General features: G+C 36.3%; 1 protein-coding gene across 1 annotated transcript in view; it reads left to right on the top strand.

The window, feature by feature from the left end:
- Positions 1-27,199, top strand: part of ASCC3 (activating signal cointegrator 1 complex subunit 3) — a 341,814-nt gene that overhangs the window by 87,173 nt on the left and 227,442 nt on the right. Inside the window, exons 9-10 of the mRNA XM_069599227.1 lie at positions 10,893-11,093; positions 11,539-11,679. Of these exons, the coding sequence (XP_069455328.1) occupies positions 10,893-11,093; positions 11,539-11,679 (342 nt within the window). The remainder of the gene's footprint in view (positions 1-10,892; positions 11,094-11,538; positions 11,680-27,199) is intronic.

Genomic DNA, 27,199 nt, shown 5'->3' on the forward strand with positions numbered 1-27,199 from the left:
CTTATCTCTTTTTTTATTTTTACCCCTTATCTCTTAATTAATAGCATTCATTAATTTTTCAATGTGTTTTCAAGTAGGAGTACAAATTGGAAATCTGGGTTTTGGTAAAGATACAGAAATCTTCATGTGACATAATTTAAAACAGAGTGAATCAGTTACTTTTTATTAATATAAAACATTAAGTATTTATCAGTTTAGTTCAGTTCAGTCACTCAGTCGTGTCCGACTCTTTGTGACCCCATGAACCGTAGCACACCAGGCCTTCCTGTCCATCACCAACTCCCAGAGTCCACCCAAACCCATGTCCATTGAGTCGGTGATGCCATCCAACCATCTCATCCTCTGTTGTCCCCTTCTCCTCCTGCCCTCAATCTTTCCCAACATCAGGGTCTTTTCCAATGAGTCAGCTCTTCGCATTAGGTGGCCAAAGTATTGGAGTTTAAGCTTCAGCATCAGTCCTTCCAATGAACACCCAGGACTCCTCTCCTTTAGGATGGACTGGTTAGATCTCCTTGCAGTTGAAGGTGTTTATATCTGTTAAGAAAGAAATTATTACTATTTTTAATACATTAAGACAACATAGACTAAATCTTCCCTTTTTGTTTTTCCTCAAGATAAATATTTTTTTTATGTACAGAGAAAAGCATTTTTGTGGATCTGATTATAAAATCTGTTCTATAAAAAATAATATCTAAAATGTAATATCTAAATTTATAAAACAGAAGGTAAAATTCCTTTATAACCCCAGATCTAGTGACACAGTTTGATATATATCATTTCACAGTTTTTTGTATAACAGTTTCTATTTAATTAATTATGTTACTGTTCTGTGGCATATTTCGTTTTCCCCTTTTAGGTGTGTTTGTTGGTAAGAATATATATCTTCCTCATCCTATTCAGGGTTTCCCAAGTGGCTCAGTGGCAAACAGTCCACCTGCCAAGCAGGAGATGCAGGTTCAATCCTGGGTCGGGAAGATCACCTGGAGATGGAAATGTCAACCCACTCCAGTAATCCTGCTTGGGAAGTCCCATAGGCAGAGGAAGCTGGCAGGCTACATGGAATTGCAAGAGTCAGACACAGCTTAGCGACTAAACAGCAGCATCCTATATAACTACTGTAATTCATAAAGAATGCATCATGAATTGCTTGTCTCCAGTTTATGTACATTCAAATTGTATTAGCTTTTTCTTAAATTATAAATAATATTTTAGCAGATATCTTTGAGCTTAATCTGACATTCTTGTTCAGGTAGTTAATTTAGGTAAATTTTTTGAAAGTGGAATTTTTAGGCTAAATGATATGCAGATTTCTCTGTTGATCATTTAAAAGCAACGTGTATGATTTAAAAGCAATGATCATTTAAAAGCAATGTATATGAAGACATAAAAATTACAAGAATAATCCAGTTTCAAAAGTCTTAAACACCCAGATTAAAAAACATTCTTACTGTATTTTGCCTTTATTTATTAGTATGGTCAATGTTTTTGTGACTTTATATTTTTATATTTTATATCTATATATATTTTTATTTTTATAAAATTAACTTATACTTGGTTAAAAAAGATCATTATAGGGAATAAAAGTGTAAAAAACAATGATATCAGTAAACTTCATAAGTTTTTAACTTGGACTTTAAAATCTGAGCTTGTTCCAGTCTTTGCTTTGCTACTTCTTGGCCGTTTGTCCTAGGGCACAGTCTTCAATTTCTCCATGCCCAGTTTCCCTATCTTTAAAATAAGGATGGTAAAGAAAGACCTACTTCATGGGTTTTCTTTGGATACTGAGAGAAATAATCCCCTTAAAGCATATAAAGCAAAGCCTTATATGCAGTATGTGCTCAACAGAAATGCTAGCTAACTGGTACTATTATCATTAAATGAGCTAGTGAATAATTTACCTGCCAATTTAAATAATAAGGAATTTATTATCTTCTGGATTTATCTATAACTCAAGAGTATTAAAAATAACATTTTAGGTTTTGCTTTGTAACATACGCATCTACAGATCTTGCCGCAGATCATCAGTTTGGGGTTAGCAGTGAAGCAGCGTGCCAGGTCTTTAAAGGTTGTGGTGTGAAGGTGTGTGGTAGTAGAGCTATCGGTTCAGTTCAGTCGCTCGGTCGTGTCCGACTCTTTGCGACCCCATGAATTGCAGCACGTCAGGCCTCCCTGTCCATCACCAACTTCCAGAGTTGACTCAAACTCACGTCCATCGAGTCGCTGATGCCATCCAGCTGGTTGGAGCCTAAGTAACAAACTCCTGGTGGCCTAGGTTCACCTGCTCCAACTTTAGCTCTTCAAGACAGAATATAAGCCCTGATAGCTTGGCACTTGTTAGGCAGAGTTGAGTGCATGATGACCAAGTGGGAGGGTACATTTGAGATAACAGCAGGGTGTAATTTAGGCTTTGTGTATAATAATAGATCTGGACTTTTGATGAAACCATAGCATCTTGGGTGAGGTCCCTGGTCTAATGGTGTAAGTATTAGATACTGTAGGAAGAGAATCTGCTGTTTCTTCTATTCCTAAACTTGTGATAGAGAAAAGCCTTTGAGGAATTCAGCATATTAAGACCAAAAAAGAGAATGTTGAGGAAGACAATGAGAGGAGGGACATAGGACTTAATTTAAAGAAACTTCAGGAGTTTAATTCAATTTAACTTTATTTTAAAATTAAAAAAAAAATTTTGGCCATGCTGCACAGAATGTGGGATCTTAATTTCCCAACCAAGGAGCAAACCCATGTCCCCTGCATTGGGAGCACAGAGTCTTTATCACTGGATCATCAGGGAAGTCCTTCAGTTTTCCTTTTTCTCTCTGTAGGGTAAAACTCTAGGACTAGTGAGAAGAACTTTTTAATATGAAATATTTTTGCAATACTTCAGAGCTCATTTAGGCATCACAACTTAATCAGACCTATCTTTAGTTTTTCTGTTATCTTTTTTTTCTTCTGTAAATATTCAGTTCAGTTCAGTTCAGTCACTCAGTCGTGTCCAACTCTTTGCGACCCCATGAGTTGCAGCACGCCAGGCCTCCCTGTCCATCGCAAACTCCCAGAGTTCACTCAGACTCACGTCCATCGAGTCGGTGATGCCATCCAGCCATCTCATCCTCGGTCGTCCCCTTCTCCTCCTGTCCTCAATCCCTCCCAGCATCAGAGTCTTCCAGTGAGTCAACTCTTCACATGAGGTGGCCAAAGTACTAGAGTTTCAGCTTTAGCATCATTCCTTCCAAAGAAATCCCAGGGCTGATCTTCAGAATGGACTGGTTGGATCTCCTTGCAGTCCAAGGGACTCTCAAGAGTCTTCTCCAACACCACAGTTCAAAAGCATCAATTCTTTGGCGCTCAGCCTTCTTCACAGTCCAACTCTCACATCCATACATGACCACAGGAAAAACCATAGCCTTGACTGGATGGACCTTAGTTGGAAATCACATTGTAAAAACTAGAAATCTTTAAATAGCAAAATGTCTCTTTAATTTATCCTTGTTCCCTCTCAGCCCAGATCCTTACTTCTTCTATCATTTTATTAGATTGTGTGTATCCTTCTAGAATGTCTATAAGAAAATATGAACATATTTTAATGTGGTATATTAAGCACATACAAATAGTAGATTCTTATTCCCTATTCCCTACTGCTATCACCTTTTTAAAAAAAATTTAATTGATGTATAGTTGCTTTCCTACCATCTTTGAGAAAAGTAGTATAATATTGCTGTGCATCTTGTTGTTTTCCATCTTAGTGAGCACAATATATTCCATGGCTAAGCAGTTTATAGTATGGAATATGGTTTGTAAGAAACATGAGAGCAACGGATTCCAGCATATAGAGCTTGAACTGACTGTACTGAGTTGTGAAATTTTGAGGCTAAGGCACATGCTATCTAAAACTGGAAGAAACCTAAACTTTGAAAATTATATAAATATGTCTCTGGTATCTATATGATTTTTCCTAACTATATGCTGAGATTGATCTTTACTGTTTAAAAGTTAAGCTTATGATACATACACTCACTTGGGAGGGAAGACATGATCTTGGCTTCATCTTAGGTACCTAGTTAATGCATTTTAACTGGTAGTACCTACATTCGATTATTATAAACATTTAATGCAGTATGTTTAGTGTACATTTTTCTTCTTCCAGGTAAATCGTATTATACAGAGTATTTTTTAAAGATAAAACCTGCATTTGACAGCAGTCTGTGTAGCTAGTCTTAAAGTATATTAGAAATATATACTTTCTATGGATTTGTATATATGAGACATGTCATTTCTGTGAGATTAGTAGTATGATGAATCCAAAATATGCATAGACAAGTGGATTTAGGATGAAACTTGTAACATTTCATCTACTGACCATAATGTTTTGAAAATGCATAGTAAAACGAAAAGGGAAAATGGTACTTATTTAGAATGACTACCTGAGCTAAACATAAAGCCTTTATGATAAATTAGCCATGAGATACTCAGTTTTCTGTTTAAGAGCAAATATTAACATACTAAGAAAAATAATTACAGTTTAACTTTTTATACTCATTAGCATAAGAAGTCAATACATGAGTTAGAAGGATATTAAATATTTGGAAGCAATGATTTTTAGTGCCATTTAATTAGACATTAGTGGATGTTTGATGTATAAATAAAATGATGAATATTATTATTAGATAGTTCAAAATTTGAGTAAATTAGAGTTTTGATATAGTCATACTTTTCTTCCTCTTTAATCTTTAGTTTTCCTAAGATATTTGTGAATATAATTTGAATATTGTTCAAATACAAGAAATTCCTAATGCATAATGAGCTTTAACTTAATTATCTCATGTTCCAGTAGCTCACAGAATTAATTTGAAGTACATTGAATCTTCTAGTGATATTTTTAAATAAAGTTAAGGTTGCTGTCTCTGCACATTCCTTTTATTCTTTTACTGACAAGTTTATTCATGAAAATTGTTTCATGAATTTTTCTAAATTTTAAATAAAAAACAAAAAGAAACTTGGGAGAAGGGGGCAGAACGTGAGCTGCTTAAAATAATTTATAAATTTTTGTGGGTTTTGGGGGGTAACTTGCTTTTTCTCATCAGCATGGTATGTTACTAGTAAAGAGTGTATATATGCAACAATATTTTAAGGGTTCTTTTGCAGTAGTTTTGAATATAGAGTTATTAACTGGCAAAAATCATTGTATGCTGGTATTTTAGACAGCATATGTATTTGGTGGTAATTTGTATTGAAGCTAAGGGAAAATCAGTCTCATCTCTTCCACAGTTTATTAGTGTTATGGACTTGAGTGAGTTGTTTAACTTTTCTTTAGACCTCAGTTTCCTCTGCTTCCCTGCAATCTTTCAGGAAAATCTAGAGATAAAGAGTCTCTACCGTAGTTCAATTTTAGTCTGGTCATGACATCCTGATCTATCTACATCATCTCTGCTGCCCCTTCCTTCCATCTCTGTCACACAACTACTAACTTTTAACAAGTTCTAGGTGTCTCTCTAATACTCTTCCTTCTGCCTGAAATAGCACTGTGCTCACTGAAACTCTCTGTCAGATGCCTCAGCACATAGTTTGTAACTTTAATATAGACAGCTAAACTGGTGTAATATAATTCTATCACCTTTTCCCCCTTTAAACCACAAACTAATCTGTTGTAAGGATCATCTTAGACACTGTCTAACTTCTCTTAAGAGAAGGAATATTTATATTTACATAAGTGCTTCAGTTCAGTTCAGTTTAGTCGCTCAGTCGCGTCCGACTCTTTGCAACCCCATGAATCGCAGCACGCCAGGCCGCCCTGTCCATCACCATCTCCCGGAGTTCACCCAGACTCACGTCCATCGAGTCAGTGATGCCATCCAGCCATCTCATCCTCGGTCGCCTCCTTCTCCTCCTGCCCCCAATCGCTCCCAGCATCAGAGTCTTTTCCGATGAGTCAACTCTTCGCATGAGGTGGCCAAAGTACTGGAGCTTCAGCTTTAGCATCATTCCTTCCAAAGAAATCCCAGGGCTGATCTCCTTCAGAATAGACTGGTTGGATCTCCTTGCAGTCCAAGGGACTCTCAAGAGTCTTCTCCAACACCACAGTTCAAAAGCATCAATTCTTTGGTGCTCAGCCTTCTTCACAGTCCAACTCTCACATCCATACATGACCACAGGAAAAACCATAGCCTTGACTAGACGGACCTTAGTCAGCAAAGTAATGTCTCTGCTTTTGAATATACTGTCTATGTTGGTCATAACTTTTCTTCCAAGGAGTAAGTGTCTTTAAATTTCATGGCACCATCTGCAGTGATTTTGGAGCCCCCAAAATAAAGTCTGACGCTGTTTCTACTGTTCCCCCATCTATTTCCCATGAAGTGATGGGACTGAATGCCATGATCTTCATTTTCTGAATGTTGAGCTTTAAGCCAACTTTTTCACTCTCCACTTTCACTTTCATCAAGAGGCTTTTTAGTTCCTCTTCACTTTCTGCCATAAGGGTGGTATCATCTGCATATCTGAGGTTATTGATATTTCTCCTGGCAATCTTGATTCCAGCTTGTGTTTCTTCCAGTCCAGCGTTTCTCATGATGTACTCTGCATATACATTAAATAAGCAGGGTGACACTATACAGCCTTGATGTACTCCTTTTCCTATTTGGAACCAGTCTGTTGTTCCATGTCGACTGCTAACTGTTGCTTCTTAACCTGCATATAGGTTTCTCAAGAGGCAGGTTAGGTGGTCTGGTATTCCCATCTCTTTCAGAATTTTCCTCAGTTTATTGTGACCCACACAGTTAAAGGCTTTGGCATAGTCAATAAAGCAGAAATAGATGTTTTTCTGGAACTCACTTGCTTTTTCAAGGATCCAAAGGAGATCCACACAGTTAAAGGCTTTGCCATAGTCAATAAAGCAGAAATAGATGTTTTTCTGGAACTCTCTTGCTTTTTCAAGGATCCAAAGGATGTCGGCAATTTGATCTCTGGTTCCTCTGCCTTTTCTAAAACCAGCTTGAACATCAGGGAGTTCACAGTTCACGTATTGCTGAAGCCTGGCTTGGAGAATTTTGAGCATTGCTTTACGAGCATGTGAGATGAGTGCAATTGTGCCGTAGTTTGAGCATTCTTTGGCATTGCCTTTCTTTGAGATTGGAATGAAAACTGACCTTTTGCAGTCCTGTGGCCACTGCTGAGTTTCCCAAATTTGCTGGCATATTGAGTGCAGCACTTTCACAGCATCATCTTTCAGGATTTGAAACAGCTCCACTGGAATTCCATCACCTCCACTAGCTTTGTTTGTAGTGATGCTTTCTAAGGCCCACTTGACTTCACATTCCAAGATGTCTGGCTCTAGATTAGTGATCACCTCATGATTATCTGGGTCGTGAAGATCTTTTTTGTACAGTTCTTCCGTGTATTCTTGCCAGCTCTTCTTAATATCTTCTACTTCTGTTAGGTCCAGACTATTTCTGTCCTTTATTGAGCCCGTCTTTGCATGAAATGTTCCCTTGGTATCTAATTTTCTTGACGAGATCTCTAGTCTTTCCCATTCTGTTGTTTTCCTCTATTTCTTTGCATTGATTGCTGAAGAAGGCTTTCTTATCTCTTCTTGCTCTTCTTTAGAACTCTGCATTCAGATGCTTATATCTTTCCTTTTCTCCTTTGCTTTTCGCTTCTCTTCTTTTCACAGCTATTTGTAAGACCTCCCCAGACAGCCATTTTGCTTTCTTGCATTTCTTTTCCATGGGGATGATCTTGATCCCTGTCTCCTGTACAATGTCACAAACCTCATTCCATAGTTCATCAGGCACTCTATCTATCAGATCTAGGCCCTTAAATCTATTTCTCACTTCCACTGTATAATCATAAGGGATTTGATTTAGGTCATATCTGAATGGTCTAGCGGTTTTCCCTACTTTCTTCAATTTGAGTCTGAATTTGGTAATAAGGAGTTCATGATCTGAGCCACAGTCAGCTCCTGGTCTTGTTTTTGTTGACTGTATAGAGCTTCTCCATCTTTGGCTGCAAGAATATAATCAGTCTGATTTCGGTGTTGACCATCTGGTGATGTCCATGTGTAGAGTCTTCTCTTGTGTTGTTGGAAGAGGGTGTTTGCTATGACCAGTGTGTTCTCTTGGCAAAACTCTATTAGTCTTTGCCCTGCTTCATTCCACATTCCAAGGCCAAATTTGCCTGTTACTCCAGGTGTTTCTTGACTTCCTACTTTTGCATTCCAGTCCCCTATAATGAAAAGGACATCTTTTTTGGGTGTTAGTTCTAAAAGGTCTCGTAGGTCTTCATAGAACCTTTCCACTTCAGCTTCTTCAGCATTACTGGTTGGGGCATAGACTTGGATTACTGTGATATTGAATGGTTTGCCTTGGAAACGAACAGAGATCATTCTGTCGTTTTTGAGACTGCATCCAAGTATTGCATTTCAGACTCTTTTGTTGACCATGATGGCTGCTCCATTTCTTCTGAGGGATTTTTGCCTGCAGTAGTAGATATAATGGTCATCTGAGTTAAATTCACCCATTCCAGTCCATTTTAGTTTGCTGATTCCTAGAACGTCGATATTCACTCTTGCCATCTCTTGTTTGACCACTTCCAATTTGCCTTGATTCGTGGACCTGACATTCCAGGTTCCTATGCAATATTGCTCTTTACAGCATTGGATTTGCTTCTATCACCAGTCACATCCACAACTGGGTATTGTTTTTTCTTTGGCTCCATCCCTTCATTCTTTCTGGAGTTATTTCTCCACTGATCTCCAGTAGCATATTGGGCACCTAATGACCTGGGGAGTTCCTTTTTTGGTATCCTATCATTTAGCCTTTTCATACTGTTCATGAGGTTCTCAAGGCAAGAATACTGAAGTGGCTTGCCATTCCATTCTCCAGTGGACTTCAAGTCTTAGCACCTCTGCGTATAATAGGTTTGTTTGTCAGTATTTTCTTCTGATGCCTTAGTTTACTTCTTGATTGAACTGTAAGCTTTAGGAACAAAGGAAATGTTCCTTAGTCAAGGTTGAATATAGGTTTTTATTTTTTTTTCCTAGAACTACTACATATTTTGCTTAAATCCAGTTTACTGTTCCTTTGGAAGATATTGTGTATGAAGTGTGTATCTTTTTAAGACTTGTACTGTTTTCCCTCATTTACTCCACTGACTTATCAATCAATAAAAATTTATTTTTAAGCCTACTATGTTCCTGGCAACTCATTAAGTACTATGGTAATGCAAAGAGTAATAAAACAGAATTCTTAGTTTTGATCCAGTGGGCCAGATGTACATATAAACAAATTATTTCAGTGTTTGTGGGTAAGGATCATAATGACAATATATAAAGAAGATTATATGGAATGTCTAGCTGCTGAGAGAAATGGGAGTTCCCTTAAATCTTTCGAATTATGGAAAAGTATAAATGCATGAATAATTATGTATGGAATTGGAGGGAACCAGACATTACATTTGAACTTAAAGTGATAATGAAGAATTTTTCCAGGTTGGGAAAGGCATTATAAGTAGTGCAAAGGCACAAAGACTGTCCAGAGAATAGTATGTATAGATAGTGATAGTAGAAGATTATAAACAAGGGTTCACATTTTGAAGGGTACTGTTTGCTGTACCTTCTGTGTCTTAAAGGATCTATGTATTCTGTATAGTTAAAATTGACAGAAGTTTGAGAAAATATTCAAGCTGGAATGTGACATGATCATATTTCTAATCTAGGAATAGTGGACTCTAAATTGCTTGTCATGAGTCTATGAAGACTGGAAATTACAGCATTCATTTGCCATAGTATTTTAGGAGCTTCATATAAGAGACAAAGATGACACGTGACAGTGATGATCAGTTCAGTTCAGTCGCTCAGTCATGTCCAACTCTTTGTGACCCCATGGACTGCAGCATGCCAGGCCTCCCTGTCCATCACCAATTCCCACGGTTTACTCAGATTCATGTCCATTGAGTTAGTGATGCAATCCAACCATCTCATCCTCTGTAGTCCCCTTCTCCTCCCACCTTCAATCTTTCCCAGCATCAGGATCTTTTCCAGTGAGTCAGCTCTTCGCATCAAGTGGTCAAAGTACTGGAGTTTCAGCTTCAACATCAGTCCTTCCAATGAATATTCAGGACTGATTTCACTTAAGATGGACTGGTTGGGTCTCTTCACAGTCCAAGGAACTCTCAAGAGTCTTCTCCAATACCACAGTTCAAAAGCATCAATTCTTCGGCTCTCAGCTTTCTTTATAGTCCAACTCTCACGTCCATACATGACTACTGGAAAAACCATAGCCTTGACTAGATGGACCTTTGTTGGCAAAAAAAGTCTTCTGCTTTTTAATATGCTATCTATGTTGGTCATAACTTTTCTTCCAAGGAGTGTCTTTTAATTTCATGGCTGCAGTTACCATCTGCAGTGATTTTGGAGCCCCCCAAAATAAAGTCTGCCACTGTTTCCACTGTTTCTCCATCTATTTCCCATGAAGTGATGGGACTGGATGCCATGATCTTAGTTTTCTGAGTGTTGAGCTTTAAGCCAACCTTTTCACTCTCCTCTTTCACTTTCATCACGAGGCTCTTTCATTCTTCTTCACTTTCTGCCATAAGGGTGGTGTCATCTGCATATCTGAGGTTATTGATATTTTTCCCAGCAATCTCGATTCCAGCTTGTGCTGGATACAGGTATAGTCCCATCATATTTTTCAAATTTAGTGAGTGTCAATTCCCAGGTGCATTAGAATTATGTAATAGTTGTGAGTTGTTCTCAACTGTATACAGCTTAAATATATATAGGATATGAGAGACTAAATAAATTAGTTTTTCTTTTTAATTAAAAAAAAGATGGCATTTAGTGTTTTGTGTGGGACCTTCACGGTTTCATTTTATCGTGGATAATTTTTTTTTTTTCTTTTTAGATTGGACAGCTGGCTTTTAAAGGAATGAGGAGACTCAATAGAATCCAGTCAATTGTGTTTGAGACTGCCTACAACACCAATGAGAACATGCTGATTTGTGCCCCTACTGGAGCTGGAAAAACCAACATTGCGATGCTTACAGTTTTACATGAAATTCGCCAACATTTTCAGCAAGGTGTTATCAAAAAGAATGAATTTAAGGTAGGAATTAAATTGAACAGCAGCTTTTTAAATTGTAAAATCTGAAACCATTTTGCAGTTGTGTATATTGTCTGATATCTGGTAGTTTTTAAGGATATTATAAATGAAGTCATATAAACTATGCTGCGTGGTTTCCTTCATTACTTTTAGGCAATACCTCTTTGTGTTAAGAAAGTCCCACTACCCCTGTGAAAGCTATCAAAATGCACTTAGCTTTAGAGCATCAATTTTCAAAGTGAAGATGCTATATAAGCATTCCATAGTTCTTTAAACAGCTGTACACTTATACAACAAAGATAAGTATTTTTCATCCATCAATATTAAGATTTTTCACCATAAGTGGCTAGAATCGTATGTCACATTAAATATGACTTCAGTTGACTTCTTTGAAACAAATGACATTGTAGTTTTACTCATTCATCAAGCTAGTGTTTCTTGGGCACAGATTGTATATGTTGCTCCAATGAAAGCCTTGGCAGCGGAAATGACAAATTACTTCAGCAAACGTCTAGAGCCACTGGGCATCGTTGTGAAAGAATTGACTGGTGACATGCAGTTGTCAAAAAATGAAATTTTACGAACTCAGGTATGTTGTATACTTAGATTTTTGTTGTTGTTGTTTAATACTATTCTTTTTTTTCCAGGTAATTGTGAAAATTGTTAAGCAACTGTTCCTTTAGTAACTATAAAATGTAATATGAATATTACATGGTGAACTTCTTTTGTTTATAACCACATCTTAGCATCTACAGAAGAGGTTTTTACTGGCGCTTTATTCTGTTATATCCCTTCTAACTTCCATAATTCTTGCTATATCTTGAATATTGTTAGATTGCTGGTGTAGATATTTAAGTCATTGACAATAGATACTGATCTTTTAAAACAATAGGCAGTAAGGATGTAGATAAGACCAGGCTTCAGTTTTAAGAGCAGGAAAATATATAGACTTTTAAATGATCCCATAAGCATTCTAAACTATTCCATGAAGATGATTTAATGTACATAAAAAAGTTTTTAGTCATCCTTTTTTTAGCAAATAGGATGCCATTAAATCATGCATTGTATATAGCACTGTTTAAGTGGAATGTATGACAACTAAGGCATCTAAGATACAATCTCTGCCTGCGAGGAGCTTACACTATGAGTAAACAAAAACTACATTAGAACTGCAACTGGATTATCATTAATGGATGCAACATGTAAGTAAGGCGATGTTCATAGTGCTTTAAAAAAATAAAATAATATGTAACCAAATATTAATGGGAGAATTTAGGGGAAAATAGTTGATGAGGCTTTTGAAACAGTGAATAGGCATTGATTTAAAATGTGATTGGAGATTATCTTCAGGTCCTAAGGCTGCCATAACAAATTATCACAAGCATTGTGGCTTAAAATATCAGAAACTTAATTCTCTCACAGTTCTGGAGGTCAGAAGTCTGAAGTCAGGGTGACGGTGGGATTTAGTTCCTTCTGGAGGCTCTGATACAGTATCCCTTTCACGTCTCTCTCCTAGTATTTGGCGGCTGCTGGCAGTCCTTGGCATTCTGTGGCCTGTACACACATCCCTCCAGTCTCTGCCTCCTTCTCACATGGACGCTTGTCCTGCATATCTTTCCTCCTACTCTTCTAAGAACACTCTTTAAGACCTACCCCAATACATATGATCTTATCTGAAGGTCCTTCCCTTCAGTATGTCCACAAAGATACTCTTTCTAAATAAGGTTAACTTCTGGATAGAGGTACATTTTGGGATGCATTAATCCAACTCAACAGTGGGGATACTGGGTACAGTGAACCACGTAGCAAAGATAGAAAATCAAGTTCCAGTTGAATGTATTTTGGACTTGGTAAGGATAGAGTGCATTGTAATAAACATTTTGGTCAGTTTTGCCAGTTATTATTTTAACTTTTTGTCGACACTTCTTTTTTCATAGACACTCTAAAAAAAATCAAATCTTAATATTTATATACAGGCATGTTCATATAGGGGCTTCCCTGGTGACTCAGTGGTAACAAATCCACCTGCCAATGCAGGAGATACAGGTTTGGTCCCTGGGTCAGAAAGATCTCCTGGAGAAGGAAATGGCAACTCTCTCCAGTATTCTTGCCTAGCAAATCCCATGTGCAGAAGAGCCTGGCATGCTACATACAGTCCATGGGGTTGCAAAAGAATCAGACATGACTTAGTGACTAAACAACAGTGTTCTGTAGTATTTTAAAAGATACATAGCAAAGATTAAGAAGTTAAATATTTATGAATAGAAGACTAGTTAGTATGATATTTCACTTGATGAAGTAAAATATTCCTTAAAGTTATGTTTTCTGGGAATTTGTAATAACTTTAGAAATTGAAGTTTAGAAAAAAATACAGAAACAACTCTCTATGTTAATATAATTATCTATTCTATATAACAACCAAAACACTATCAGGAGGAATAATGACATTAATAGTAGTTATATATGGTGGTAGGATTATGGAAGATTGTTTCCCCCCATGTTTTCTACCATAAGAATGTACTAATGTTATCATCTATAAAATATGCATAATTTTTATTTTACTTTAGACATCATTTTATTTAGCGTAATTATTTTTCTTCAGCATAGTTGTTTCATAATCTATCACTCAATGCAAATGTAACACTGCCGTTCTGTTGAGGAGAATGAGGCTTACCGAGGTAACAGTTCTTGCCTGGGGTACCATTTCTAGTAAATCATGTAGAAAGAACTGGATTCCAAGTTTTCAAATTTCAAAGTCTGTGATAAGTTTCTGCTAAAATATGTTATTTTTGCCTAACACAATTTATTGTTGTTGGTGGTGGTCTTGGTGATTTAAACCACCAGGATATCAAAGGAGTTTGGTAGTATTTGAAAGAAAATCAGTAAAACGAGGATATGGTATGTCCATGCAAGGGAAAAAGTGGTACAATGAAATTAAGGGAAGAAATTAAGTCAGTTTGTTCCTCTTTTGCTACTTGCAATTCTAGACTTATGAAATTTTCTATAAATGTTAAGTTTGGCTGTGGTAATCATATCTCACTCACTGCTATGCCAAATCTAGGGCTTTTCCTCTGTATGTTTCTGCTCTAGTCTTTCTGCATACCAATAACAGACTGGTTAAAAAAACCAGAACAGTTCCCTGCATTGATTTGGTCATTCTCATTGCTATAGAAAGGCCACTCTCAAAATAGATATGGAGACACCCAGAATTTGCTGAGACTCCTCAGGGGATCAAAGAGGTTAAAATGCATTTTTGTAACAGTGTTATGATGTTATTTTCTTTTACTCTCATTATCTCACAAGAATATAGTTGAGTTTTCCAGAGGCTACATAACATGTGATTTTCATCATCAATGACAGTTAATAGAATGAGTACTTTGTATTTTTGTGTTGTAAAGATCTCTTAGTTTCAGTTTATAATATAATAAATATTGATAGATTTAACCCAGAAAAAAAAAGCTTTTTGGAGCCTCAGTAATTTTTAAGAGTGCAAAGGAGTCCCAAAGGCAAAACGTTGTAAGAACCACTACTTTAGGAGAAAGCTCCTTGTATATTACATTGGATTCTCTTCATAATCTACATCCAGCCTAATGTTCAGCCTTTTTAATGATTTTCTAATATAGACTTCAGCCAGACCATTTTTGCTTTTTCTAAAATCACCTTACTCAATATTTTCTCAAATGAATTTTCTGGTTAGTAAGTTTCATCTTGCGTTTTCTCTTTTCATATCTCCTTTATCCATTGACATTTGTCCGAATCTTACTCATTCTGAAAAACTCGGTTGGAACTCTGTAAGTACCTTATTTCCTCTTGCCTGAGTCTTATAACATTATTCATTTATATTCATAAAATAATACCTAGTCCACCAAGTCCATGCTTTTGGATCTGGTCTTAGAAATTTGAACCACTCTCAAATAAAATTTTGATTGCTATTTTGCCATATTCAGTTGCCTTACTGATGCTAATGAAAGAATATTTATGGAAAGAGATAATAACATTTGAAAGCAAATTATGGACCAATCATTATAGTAAGTGCATATAACCATTCTCACTAAGTCATTATAGTAACCTTATTGAGTAGTGTCTTCATTTCATACATGCAGAAAGCAAAACTTGTCAAAATCCATCTCAATTTATGTATTATATTTTCAGAAGATTGATTACCATCTCTTTGTCTCTCGTTTGTTCATCTCCGTACTTCCCTAGATCTGCTCTGCATGCTTTGGCAACCTTTGTTAACTGTAAGGGCAGGAACCGTGTGCTTGGCCACAGTAGTAGTTTATCAGTGGCTTCCTGTGTTATGCTTGCTTTTCATTCTCCTCCAGTGTACCCCTACTATCTGTGACAGTAATATTTGTAGACCTGAAACTATATAGTTATTACCCTCTTCACCCTATCTTTCTGTGTATTCTCACATTTTTACAGATTAATAGACTGCACTGCTCTCACCGCCTTTGAGATTGGGCTGTAGTGAGAACGAAACAGGAATATCACAGGGCATGTGGGAGTACAGGCACACTCAACTTTTTTTGAATTTTTAATTTCCTGCTTTCCTTGCTTTTCCACTTTTAGAATTTTAATAGCTTTTTAATGATTCCTGTTGTATATTTCTTTTGGTAAGTAAGTTTTCCGATAATTACACAATTAAATATAATCTTAAATTTTCCTTGTCATTTTAAAAAAATGTTTTCAATGTCATTTGTTTATTTTATTTTGTCTTACTTTAGTATGGGAAGGCAAATTGATCTCATTTTGCAAGCTCTCTGTCATGCTGTTCTGATCGTATTATTTCCTTGCTCATAAACTTTCATTGGCTCTTTATTGCTTATTGAGTTAACCGTAACTACCTAGCTTGTTAAGAATCTTGTATAAATTAAATATAATGTGAGATGTAATCTGTTTTGTGGTTCACTAGGGATTGTCAGGTCAAGCAAAAGTTATGATTTTATTGAGATTTGATATAAAATTTCCTTTTACAAGAGAGAATTGTACAGTTCTAAGATTTATTAGTTATGAGAAATAGTCTGTGTAGGGAACAGACACCTCTTTGTTGCTCAACTGAAGAGCAACTTTAACCAGTTCAGTAAGGTTGTCATCAGTGAAAACATCAATCTACTTTTTAGAACTTATTTTTCATTATTCTATACCTACCATTAATTTCAAACTTCTCCCCCAAATGTATGCTTTATCAAGATAAATTGCTGTTATAATATTCATTTTGCTTTTCAGTGGTTCAATGGAGCAGTCACACTTTTTCTTACATTATTTCCTCAATTCAGATTATCCCTTCTTCATTCTTTCCTAATATCAGGGATGCAATATTCTTTTGAATCTCAGTGAAAGTGCTGGTCAGAAACTTTACAAAGGGTTTCTCCTATCCTGGCACTAACTCTGGTGTTATCAAAAAGTTTCTGTTCATCAGGGCTGCCCTCCATCAGTACTTTGTTTAGAGAAAGTATCTAAAAGTATCTTTGGATCTTGAGTGTTTTGTTTTGTTTTGGGAGTGGGTTCTGCACCCCTTTTTGCTATCTCATTTTGAGCTTCTTCAGCAACTGGTTGGGGTATATAGAAGCCAAAGAAAGAAACCCCAGGGAACTCAGTGCCATGTTATTTGTCGAATCCCGAGATCCTTCTTCACTTCTTCTTTCCAAAAAGAGTCTTCTGATGTCTGTTTCATGTATTTTATCTAGGGCTTTTAGGTGTAATAAATTATTGGTGAGATGAAATGTGTCTAATCTGTCTTATCCAGACAGACTTTAAATTACAAGGAGTTTGTTCTATTTTCTTGGGAATACCACATGCATACTTTGGAGAGAGTGCCAGATTGGTTCCAGACGACCACAATAAAGCAAATATTGCAATAGGGGAAGTCATGAATTTTTTGGTTTTCCAATTTATGTAAAAGTTATTTATACTGTACTGTAGATGATTACATGTCTAATAGCTCCTCTGTGTCTTAAAAAATAATGTAATGTCTTAATTTTAAAATTAGTAATGCTAAAAAATGCTAGCTATCATCTGACAGTGCAGGGTTGCCACAAACCTTCACCATTTGTTAAAAAAACACAGTATTTGCAATGCACAGCAAGTGAGATGCAGGGAAACGAGGAATGCCTATACTTTAACCCAAGTTTATGAGATCTTTTCTCCTATATTTTTCTTCTAGTAGAGTTAAAACTTGTTTTTCACAGTTAAATCTTGAATCTCTGAATTTTAGTTGTTATATCTGTGAGGGCAGAGTTCTAAATTTTTGTTTTTTTTTTAAACCTAAGAAAAGCCAACTATTTCATCATCACCTTCCTTTTAAATTTTCCTGGTAATTTGAAATGCCATCTTTATGATATTCAAAATTGTACTATTGTGGCTATGACTGAATTTTCTGTTGTTGATTCATGTTGTGTATCTCTAGCCTGGTCTTAGGCCTATGCTATTTTAATTACTGTTATTTTAGAATAAGTCTTGAATATAAACAAATTCCAGTTCTTTTTTTTAATTATTTTTCAGAATAGCTTTAGATGTTCTTCAGCCTTTATTTGAGCATTTTCATTTTGAAATCAGACTCTAATTTAAAAGGATCTGTTGTGACTGAGTGACTTCACTTTCACTTTTCACTTTTACGCATTGGAGAAGGAAATGGCAACCCACTCCAGTGTTCTTGCCTGGAGAATCCCAGGGACAGAGGAGCCTGGTGGGCTGCCGTCTGTGGGGTTGCACAGAGTCGGACACGACTGAAGTGACTTAGCAACAGTAGCAGTTGTGATTTTGTAAAAATTGCGTTGAGTTTATGAATTACTTTGGGGGAGAACCGACACATTTATCATGTCATCTCTCCATCTATGAGTATTGTATGTTTTCTACTTTTTAGGTCATTTTTGCACTTCCAAATGTTTTGTAATTTTTATTGTGGGTCTTCTATTAATACATCTCTTTTAAGTTTTATTTCAGAGGATCTTGTATTATTTTTTGCTGTCTTTTAAAATTTCTCTTATGTATTAGGTACCATTGGAGTTTAAGAACAGTATTGATTTTTGTATGTTTATATTACATCCCACCGTCCTGCTATACGCTCTTATGAATGCTAACAGCTTATCTTAAATATCTTTGATGGTCTATGTTTCTGTTGTTGTTTAGTCACTAAGTCATATCTGACTCTTCTGTGACCCCGTGGACTGTAGCCTGCCAGGCTCCTATGTCCATTGGATTTTCCAGCAAGAATATTGGAATGGGTTGCCATTTCCTTCTCCAGGGAACCTTCCTGACTCAAGGACTGAACCCATACCTCCTGCATTATAGGCAGATTCTTTACCCCTGATTACCAGGAAGCCTTGATTGATTGTCTCTGTTGATGGTGAAATAATCTATAAATTACAGCAGTTTGGTCTCAATAACTTTGAGAGTAGTCATGCATTGGAGAAGGAAATGGCAACCGACTCCAGTGTTCTTGCCTGGAGAATCCCAGGGATGGGGGAGCCTGGTGGGCTGCCGTCTATGGGGTCGCACAGAATCAGACACGGCTGAAGCAACTTAGCAGCAGCCGCAGTCACTGACCCTGATTTCTTTAGCTTAGTATATGTGTGTTTGGTTGCTTTAAATAGTTCCTCTTCTGTGTTTTTGAACTGAAGAGGGGAATTTACATCAGTTCATTCTGCTTTATTGAGTGAAAGTTACAAAATTCACTGTTCTTATGGTAATGGACAAGACAATTAAAATGATCACAAAATAGTGACTAAGATATATGTGCGGGGTTACTAAAAAAGTTGATTTTTTTCTTTTTTGGAAGTCTGAAGCTTCAATATATTTTGCAGAATTACTGAGTTAAAAGTTGAAAACAGAACAATATTTTTATCTCTGAGAACAAAATATGTCATAAAACAGAAAAGTAAAAGTAGTATAATGTTCAGAGTTCAAAATCATTCTGGCTGTATTTTTTACTTGTGAGAAAGAACTATTATGACATTTGGAAACATTATCTGTCATTTTAAATTTGGCTAATTGAATATAAATACCGACTCAGAGCAAGTTTTAAACTACCAGTGTTTCTTTGACTAATAACAATTCCAGACCTTATTTTACGGGGGAAATTCTTGATAAATTACCTTTGTGTCTTATTCAGAAAAAAAAAGAAAAAAACAGGATTCTTTAAACATATGAATCTTAAATCTCCTGATGACATCTATAACATAAAATATTTTATTTTGTGTGCTCTCCCATCTTCCATTTAGACATAATTCAAAAAAATTTACTTTTAGTAACTTCATGTCTAAGGAATTCATACATACTCTATTTATAATAAAAATAAATTACTCTTCTAATTGAATTAACCAGATCATTTTATAAAATTATCACTTGACCTAATACTTTTAGACAGAAAATATAAAATGTTTTGCGAAAGAATCCTAGATTTGAGTCATAACAAGGCTGATGTTTTAAGGGACACATTTGAGGTATATGTAAAATCATCATTAAGTAGCTATTTACTGAATTATGAACTTGTATCTCTAAAAATGTCTTAATCCTACATCTTCTTGAGGGCTCATTTCTTGTGCCTCTTTAGCAGTTTCAAAAGTATCCATTTATTAAATTGTCTTAGCTGATTTTAAATTGGGTCTGGTTGGTCTGCATAGAAGATGAGAGAGAAGAGCTCTCTGTGGATTGCCTCTGTGGGCGTTAGGCGTCAAGAAGATGTTCAGTGCCTGGGGACAGACACTAATTGTGCTGCAAGCTGCCCTGAAGTTTTGTATGTCCTGAAGGCAAATTTTGCTGCACACTTTTTCAGAGTTCAGTAATTAGTATGAGTGTTTTATGCTAAAGCCAAAACTGGGAACTTAACCAACTTTGTGATTTCAATAATTCTTTGATTTATTTTTGCTTGTTGTTGTTCAGTTGCTCAATTGTGTCCAACTCTTTGCAACCCTGTGAACTACAGCATGCCAGGCTTCTCTGTCATTCATCTGGAGTTTGCTCAAACTCATGTCCATTGAGTCAGTGGTGCTATCCAACCATCACATGCTCTGTTGTCCCCTTCTCCTCCTGCCTTCATTCTTTCCCAGCATCAGGGTCCTTTCCAGTTATTCAGCTCTTCTCATCAGGTGGCCAAAGTATTGGAGCTTCAGTTTCAGCATCAGCCCTTCCAGTGAATATTCAGGACTGATTTCCTTTAGGATTGGCTGGTTTGATCTCCTTGCTGTCGAAGGGACTCTCAAGAATCTTTTCCAAAGTTCAGAGGCATTAATTCTTTGGTGCTCAGCCTTTTTTTATTGTTCAGCTCTCACATCCATACATGACTACAGAAAAAACTATAGCTTTGACTTTGTAAGCGAAGTCATGTCTCTGCTTTTTAATATGCTGTCTAGGTTGGTCATAGCTTTTCTTCTAAGGATCAAGCGTCTTGTAATTTCGTGGCTGCAGTTACCATCTGCAGTGATTTTTGGAGGCTGTGAAGATAAAGTCTGTTAATGTTTTCATTGTCTCTCCATCTATTTGCCATGAAATAATGGGACTGGAGGCCATGATCTTAGTTTTTTGAATGTTGAGTTTTAAGCCAGCTTTTCACTTTCCTCTTTCACCTTCATCAGTTCAGGTCAGTCACTCAGTTGTGTCTGACTCTTTGCGACCCCGTGAACTGCAGCATGCCAAGCCTCCCTGTCCATTACCAACTCCCAAAGCCTACCCAAACTCATGTACATTGAGTCGGTGATGCCGTCCAACCATCTCATCCTCTGTCGCCCCTTCTCCTGCCTTCAATCTTTCCCAGCATCAGGGTCTTTTCCAATGAGTTAGCTCTTCGCATCAAGTGGCCAAAGTATTGGAGTTTCAGCTTCAACATCAGTCCTTCCAATGAACACCCAGGACTGGTCTCCTTTAGGATGAACTTGTTGCATCTCCTTGCAGTCCAAGGGACTCTCAAGAGTCTTCTCCAATGCCACAGTTCAAAAGCATCAATTCTTTGGTGCTCAGCTACCTTTATAGTCCAACTCTCATATCCATACATGACTACTGGAAAAACCATAGCCTTGACCAGATGGACCTTTGTTGACAAGTAATATCCCTCCTTTTTAATATGCTGTCTAAGTTGGTCATAACTTTTCTTTCAAGGAGTAAGCGTCTTTTAATTTCATGGCTGCAGTCACCATCTGCAGTGATTTTGGAGCCCCCAAAAATAAAGTCTGACACTGTTTCCATTGTTCCCCATCTATTTGCCATGAAGTGATGGGGCTGGATGCCATGATCTTAGTTTTTTGAATGTTGAGCTTTAAGCCAACTTCTTCACTCTCCTCTTTCACTTTCATCTAGAGACTCTTTAGTTCTTCACTTTCTACCATAAGGGTGGTGTCTTCTGCATATCTGAGGTTATTGATACTTCTCCTGGCAATCTTGATTCCAGCTTGTGCTTCATCCAGCCCAGGAATTCGCATGATGTACTCAGAAAAGTTAAATAAGCTGGGTGATGATATACAGCCTTGACGTACTCCTTTCCCCATTTTGAACCAATCCATTGTTCCATGTCCTGTTCTAACTGTTGCTTCTTGACCTGTTTACAGATCTTTTATGAGGCAGGAAAGGTAGTCTGGTATTCCCATCTCTTGAAGAATTTTCCACAGTTTGTTGTGATCTGCAATGTCAAAGGCTTTAGTATAATCAATGAGGCAGAAGTAGATGTTTTTCTGGAATTCTGCAGATTTTTCTATGATCCAATAGATGTTGGCAATTTGATCTCTAGTTCCTCTGCCTTTTCTAAATCCAACTTGTACATCTGGAAGTTCTCGGTTCACTTAGGCAACAAAAATGGGCTTCCCTGGTGGCGGTAGTGGTAAAGAACCCATCTGCATTACAGGAGACATAAGAGACGTGGGTTCAATCCCTGGGTCTGGAAGATCCCCTGGAGGAGGGCATGGCAACCTATGCCAGTATTCTTGCCTGGAGAATCCCACGGACAGAGAAGCCTGGCAGGCCCCAGTTCATGGGGTCACAAAGAGTTGTACACAACCGAAGTGACTTAGCACACATTCAGGGAACATAAATGAAAATGAGAGAAATAATTAAAAATTTTAACTTTTCTTATACTCCATAACAGATTGTCCCAGTATATGTGTGGCAGTACAGTATTTTGGGGAGCTGATGAGTGAATGCCAGAACAGAATGAAAATTCTGTTCATTGTGGGTAGTGACTTGCAAAGTATGGTCAGATAGTCAGATGATCTGATTCCTGTAAGAGACTGATAATCCTACATGTATAAGAAAAATTAAGATGCCTTGTAGTTGAACGTAACTTATTTAACTTTAACTTAGCATTTTTCAAACTTAATGGAACATAGATCACTTCTTTCACAGAGCAATTAATATTAGAACTTGCTTGAGAAGTGCTACCAGTGAACATATTCACTTGTCTAGTGAAGTCATGTTCCAGGAAGAAAAGTTAATTTTAAGATGGTTGATAGTTTTAAGATAGTTTTGATAGTTTTAAGAAATAAACCTCAGGTAAATATTCTGTGTTGCTCTGGTCTTTGATTTAATGTATCTGACCAAACCTGAAGTAGTCTGTTTTAAACCAAATTTTCTTTTCAATGTTTACAACTCCTTCAAATATTTTATGGATAATTATACTTTAAAATTTTTTGTAATGTTGATATTTATATTCCAGAAAATTCTGTTCATTGTCAGTAGTGACTTGCAATGTATTTGTTTCTTTAAAACAGTTTGCTCATGGAATGCCCTGGGGGTCCATTGGTTAAGACTCTGCACTTCTATTGCAAAGGGCACAGGTTCAGTTTCTGGTCAGGGAACTAAAATTCTACATGCCACATGGTGTGGCCAAGAAAACAAAGAACAAATTGCTCAAATCCTTTAACTATAAAAGGAGTGTCAGTTTTCTACACAATGACTATATAACTGGATACTTGGAATTTAATCATGATCTAAAACTAATGATAAACTCTTCTGGTTTTCCCAAGAGTACTCAGAAATTGCTGTATCAAATAGTGTACAGGTTAATAGTTAATATCAAATATTTTGAAATTATATGCATTTCATGTTTGATATGTGTTTCATTAGGTTATGGTTTTGTGTACAGTGTTGCTCTGTGCCAAAATGAGTCTCAAAAACAGTTATTTTTTCTAACATAGCCTCTCCTTCATTGATGTCAGGTTTCTCTTTTAGAAATATCAAGACATTCTTAGAGTGCTGAAATTTTCTCCTCTTGATGGAAGGCATTTTTTAATTTATCCATTTCTCCATGCCCTTTTATGACATTTAATACAACTTCTTCCATATCGTATCAATTTAACTTTGAAAGTGAAGTCGCTCAGTCATGTCTGACTCTTTGTGATCCCATGGACTGTAGTCTACCAGGCTTCTCTGTCTATGGGATTTTCCAGGCAAGAGTACTGGAGTGGGTTGCCGTTTCCTTCTCCATTTAACTTTAATCCATTTAACTCAATTTAATTTTAATTCTGATATTTTAGGACAGCTGATATCCATTTTTATTGTGAGAGAATACTTTTTTTGTTGTTTTGTAATATTTGAGCAACAAACTATTTTTCAGACATCTTGATCAAATTTGGTTAAATTTAAGATATTAATTAAAATTTTTACTTTTTCTTCTCTAATTTTCCATTTCAATTTATAAGAAATTATTTAAATATCACAAAATTCAGTTTAGTTACTTGGGACTTAGGTGTGTGTTAGGGTACAAATTGAATAAGGTTGGAATCTTCAACATGTTAAATTGGTAAAAATCTTTGATCAGAATGATTGATTGATTGATAAAGTCCAGATCTAAGTTTTAGAGACCCTCCTACCTTGTGCTCTGAAGTATACCCTTTCATTTCTTATATATTTCCTATTATATATTTAGAAGGAAAGCAAGCAGAAAAAGAGCTTGATAGGTATATCATTTACTTTCATTTTTTCATACTTCACATTTTCCCACATTTGAGAATTTTGCATTTAAACTGGTATTCTGGACTGTGAAAGAAACAATAATGTAAAAAAATGCCTTTCTTAAGCATTTTCTGAACATCTTATATATAATACCTTGAACTGTACATTGCATAGATCTTATAATGTGGACAAAATCTATACAGTGCCATTGAGGCTATGACTTCTGTCTGACTCATGTAAATAGAATTGGTCCATTTAACATTCTGGACAAAGTTCTGATAGATTGGAGAGTAAATGGATGTAATGTACCAAAATAACATTTTCGTCGCAGACAGTTTTGAACCTGAATATGTAGTAGGACAAAATAACTTCTTATAAGAATAGAGTTTGGGTTTAAATATTTAGAGCATGAAAGATGTCTGGAGTTATAAACAAAACTGAGTTGGAAGGGCAAGCTAGTCCAGAAGAACTCTGGTAACATTTCTGGAATGTTAGAAATATAGTGTTACTTGGGGTTTCCCTGGTGGTTCAGACAGTAAAGAATCTGCCTGCCATGTAGGAGACCTGGGTTCAACCCCTGAGTTGGAAAGAGCCCCTGGAGAAGGGAATGGCAACCGACTCCAGTATTCTTGCTCGGAGAAGTCCATGGACAGAGGAGCCTCATGGGCTACAGTCCATGGGGTTGCAAAGAGTCGAACATGACTGAGCAACTAAGACACACACACGCACACACACACGTAATGTTACTTTTGCTTTCACGTATAATTTCTAATTGATCTGGTAAAAGGTGCTAAATGCTCCATACTTGCGGTGGGTAGGTGTGTGTTAGGATTTCCTGAATCTTACTCTCCCCTTGAGTTTGAATTGGAAGAGCAAATATGCACAAGTATATGCCATTGTAATGACCCTGAGCTGGGAAAGACTGGGAGAAGGAGCGGCAGAGATGAGATACTTAGACAGTATCATCGACTCAGTGGACATGAATTTGAGCAAACTCTGGGAGATAATGGACAGGGGAGCTTGGCATGCTGTAGTCCATGGAGTTGCAAAGAGTCGGACATGACTTAGCGACTGAACAACAATGATATGCTATTCTGCACAGTGTGTTCTAATGGTTTGCTCATTTCAGGCGAGGCAACCCTGTGACCATTTTTTCATAAAGCAGAGAATGCTATGACTTAGGAATTATAATCCTAGAATACCTTATTTGGGCACAGCATTCGCTGGAATCTATACAGACTTACATGGCCCTCAGTTTTAGTAGGACACTACACATTTTAGCTGTGCTATGCTTGTTGTTTTCCTGTGTTGGGGATCAAACGTGTATTAACACTGGTGGCATGTATATTGTTAAATACTACAGTAATGCCATTATTTTGTTAGCTATTATACAAAAGCAGCTAAAAGGTTTTGTACACCTTATTCTGTAAAAAGTATGCAGTTATTAAAAAAATACAAATTTGGTTAGAGAGCTTCCTGTTCTATAAAAGTTAGAATGATTCTTGACAACTCTAGGGCAAATACATTTTATGCGTCTTAATGATATGCATGTGCTTTTCAGATATTAGTATGTAGCCAGTAATATATGATAGTTCTGGGGAAACTGTATTGTCTTGGCATAATTTACTTTTTGAACAGTCAATTTCTCTAAAGCTGAACTGCCTTGGGTAGGGCATAGACTTTATAATTCAAGCACATCTTCAAGTTTCTTCTCCTAAGGCATCCACAGAAACATAAGGACATTCTATATACTCATTAGCATCTGAGATATTGTGAATTTATTCTTATCATTTACCTCTAGAATTAAAAAACAACTCTGCTTAAAAGAGCTGATGAATGAAAATATTCAATCTGAATCTGAATTCTTATACTTTCTTGAACAATACCAAATGCTTGTGGTTTCTCCAGAAAGCTGTAGTTTGATCTGGTATGATTATCAGTGAGAAAATACAGCTCTGTAAGATCCTGAGAGCTTGTTAGGTTGGGGCAATTTCTTGCTTCTTGATTTGAAAGTTTTCTTGATTAGCAAGTTTTCTGTTGTTACGAGTGCTTTAATCACTCTTCAAGGAAGTTGTCAAAAAGGCCCATTTCTCAAACTCTGCCACAGAACTATAAAGTTGCTATAAACCTAAAATGCAAGTGCCGAGCTGGTTAATTTTAGGGCTTGTAAGGAACTGTGTTTTCTGTAATTTCTGTGACTGATCTAAATAGCTTCTTTTAGATGTATTGTTTTCATTTTCACATTATTATAAAAAGAATTATCTTTCCTATATCAAAACTGGAAATGTATGAAATCTTATTTTTGTAGAGCTTTGTGCTACTAAAGCCATAAATAACTTTCCTAAAGGAAACTAATTGTACCTGGGTTCATCATTTATTTGAGCCTTTGTTAATTTAAATTCATTACATAGAAATATTTACTGTCTGTTGGTTCATGGATAATCAAACTCACCACAACCTTAGAGGGCATGCCTGTTTGTATTATGATAAACACTGTTAGATCACGTATTTTTAAATGGCACTGTATGTTACAGGTCATTTTCTGTGTATTTTGTTGCATAGTTTTACATTTCTAATTGGAGTCTTGTGGCACTTTTTTTAAAGTCAATGTGAGTTAAAACTTAAATTTATTTTGAAAATTCCTCTACTCTACATTTTTTTTATTCCAAAAGATAACATGCTCATTGTAGAAGTTTTAAAAATAAAGACAATTATAGAGTTTAGTATATATCCTGTTAATCTTTTAGCTAGGCAAGGATGTATAATGTTAAAAATGAGTTTATTTATTATTTTGTTAAATTTTTCAAATAAATGTTTGTATATTATTAAGGATTAGTTCATATTGCATGATATTTGATGGCTGCAGATCACTCCCTTTATTGGATATGTGGTAATTATGTACTTCTGATGACTTTTACTTGAAAATAACATTCATTTACTTATTCATAGCAGATTGAACATTGAGGGAAAAGAACCAAATCGGATATTTCAGAGTCTAAATTGATATAGTGAAGAAAAAAATTTTCTCTTCTAGTTTTTAAGTGTATTCTTCATAAGCTCCTGGTTAAGGGGCTTCCTTTATATTCACATTTATCAACCATATTACCATAAATGTCTTCTTGCTCACTTTTAGCCATAAGCATAAACTTAAAGTTTTTTAAAAAAATTCAGGGAATCATAGGGTCTAGTTTCCTTGAAAGAGTTCCTTGTCTTTTCTGTTGATGGGTGAT

Source organism: Ovis canadensis, chromosome 8, assembly GCF_042477335.2.
Source record: "Ovis canadensis isolate MfBH-ARS-UI-01 breed Bighorn chromosome 8, ARS-UI_OviCan_v2, whole genome shotgun sequence".
Classification (NCBI taxonomy): Eukaryota; Metazoa; Chordata; class Mammalia; order Artiodactyla; family Bovidae; genus Ovis; species Ovis canadensis.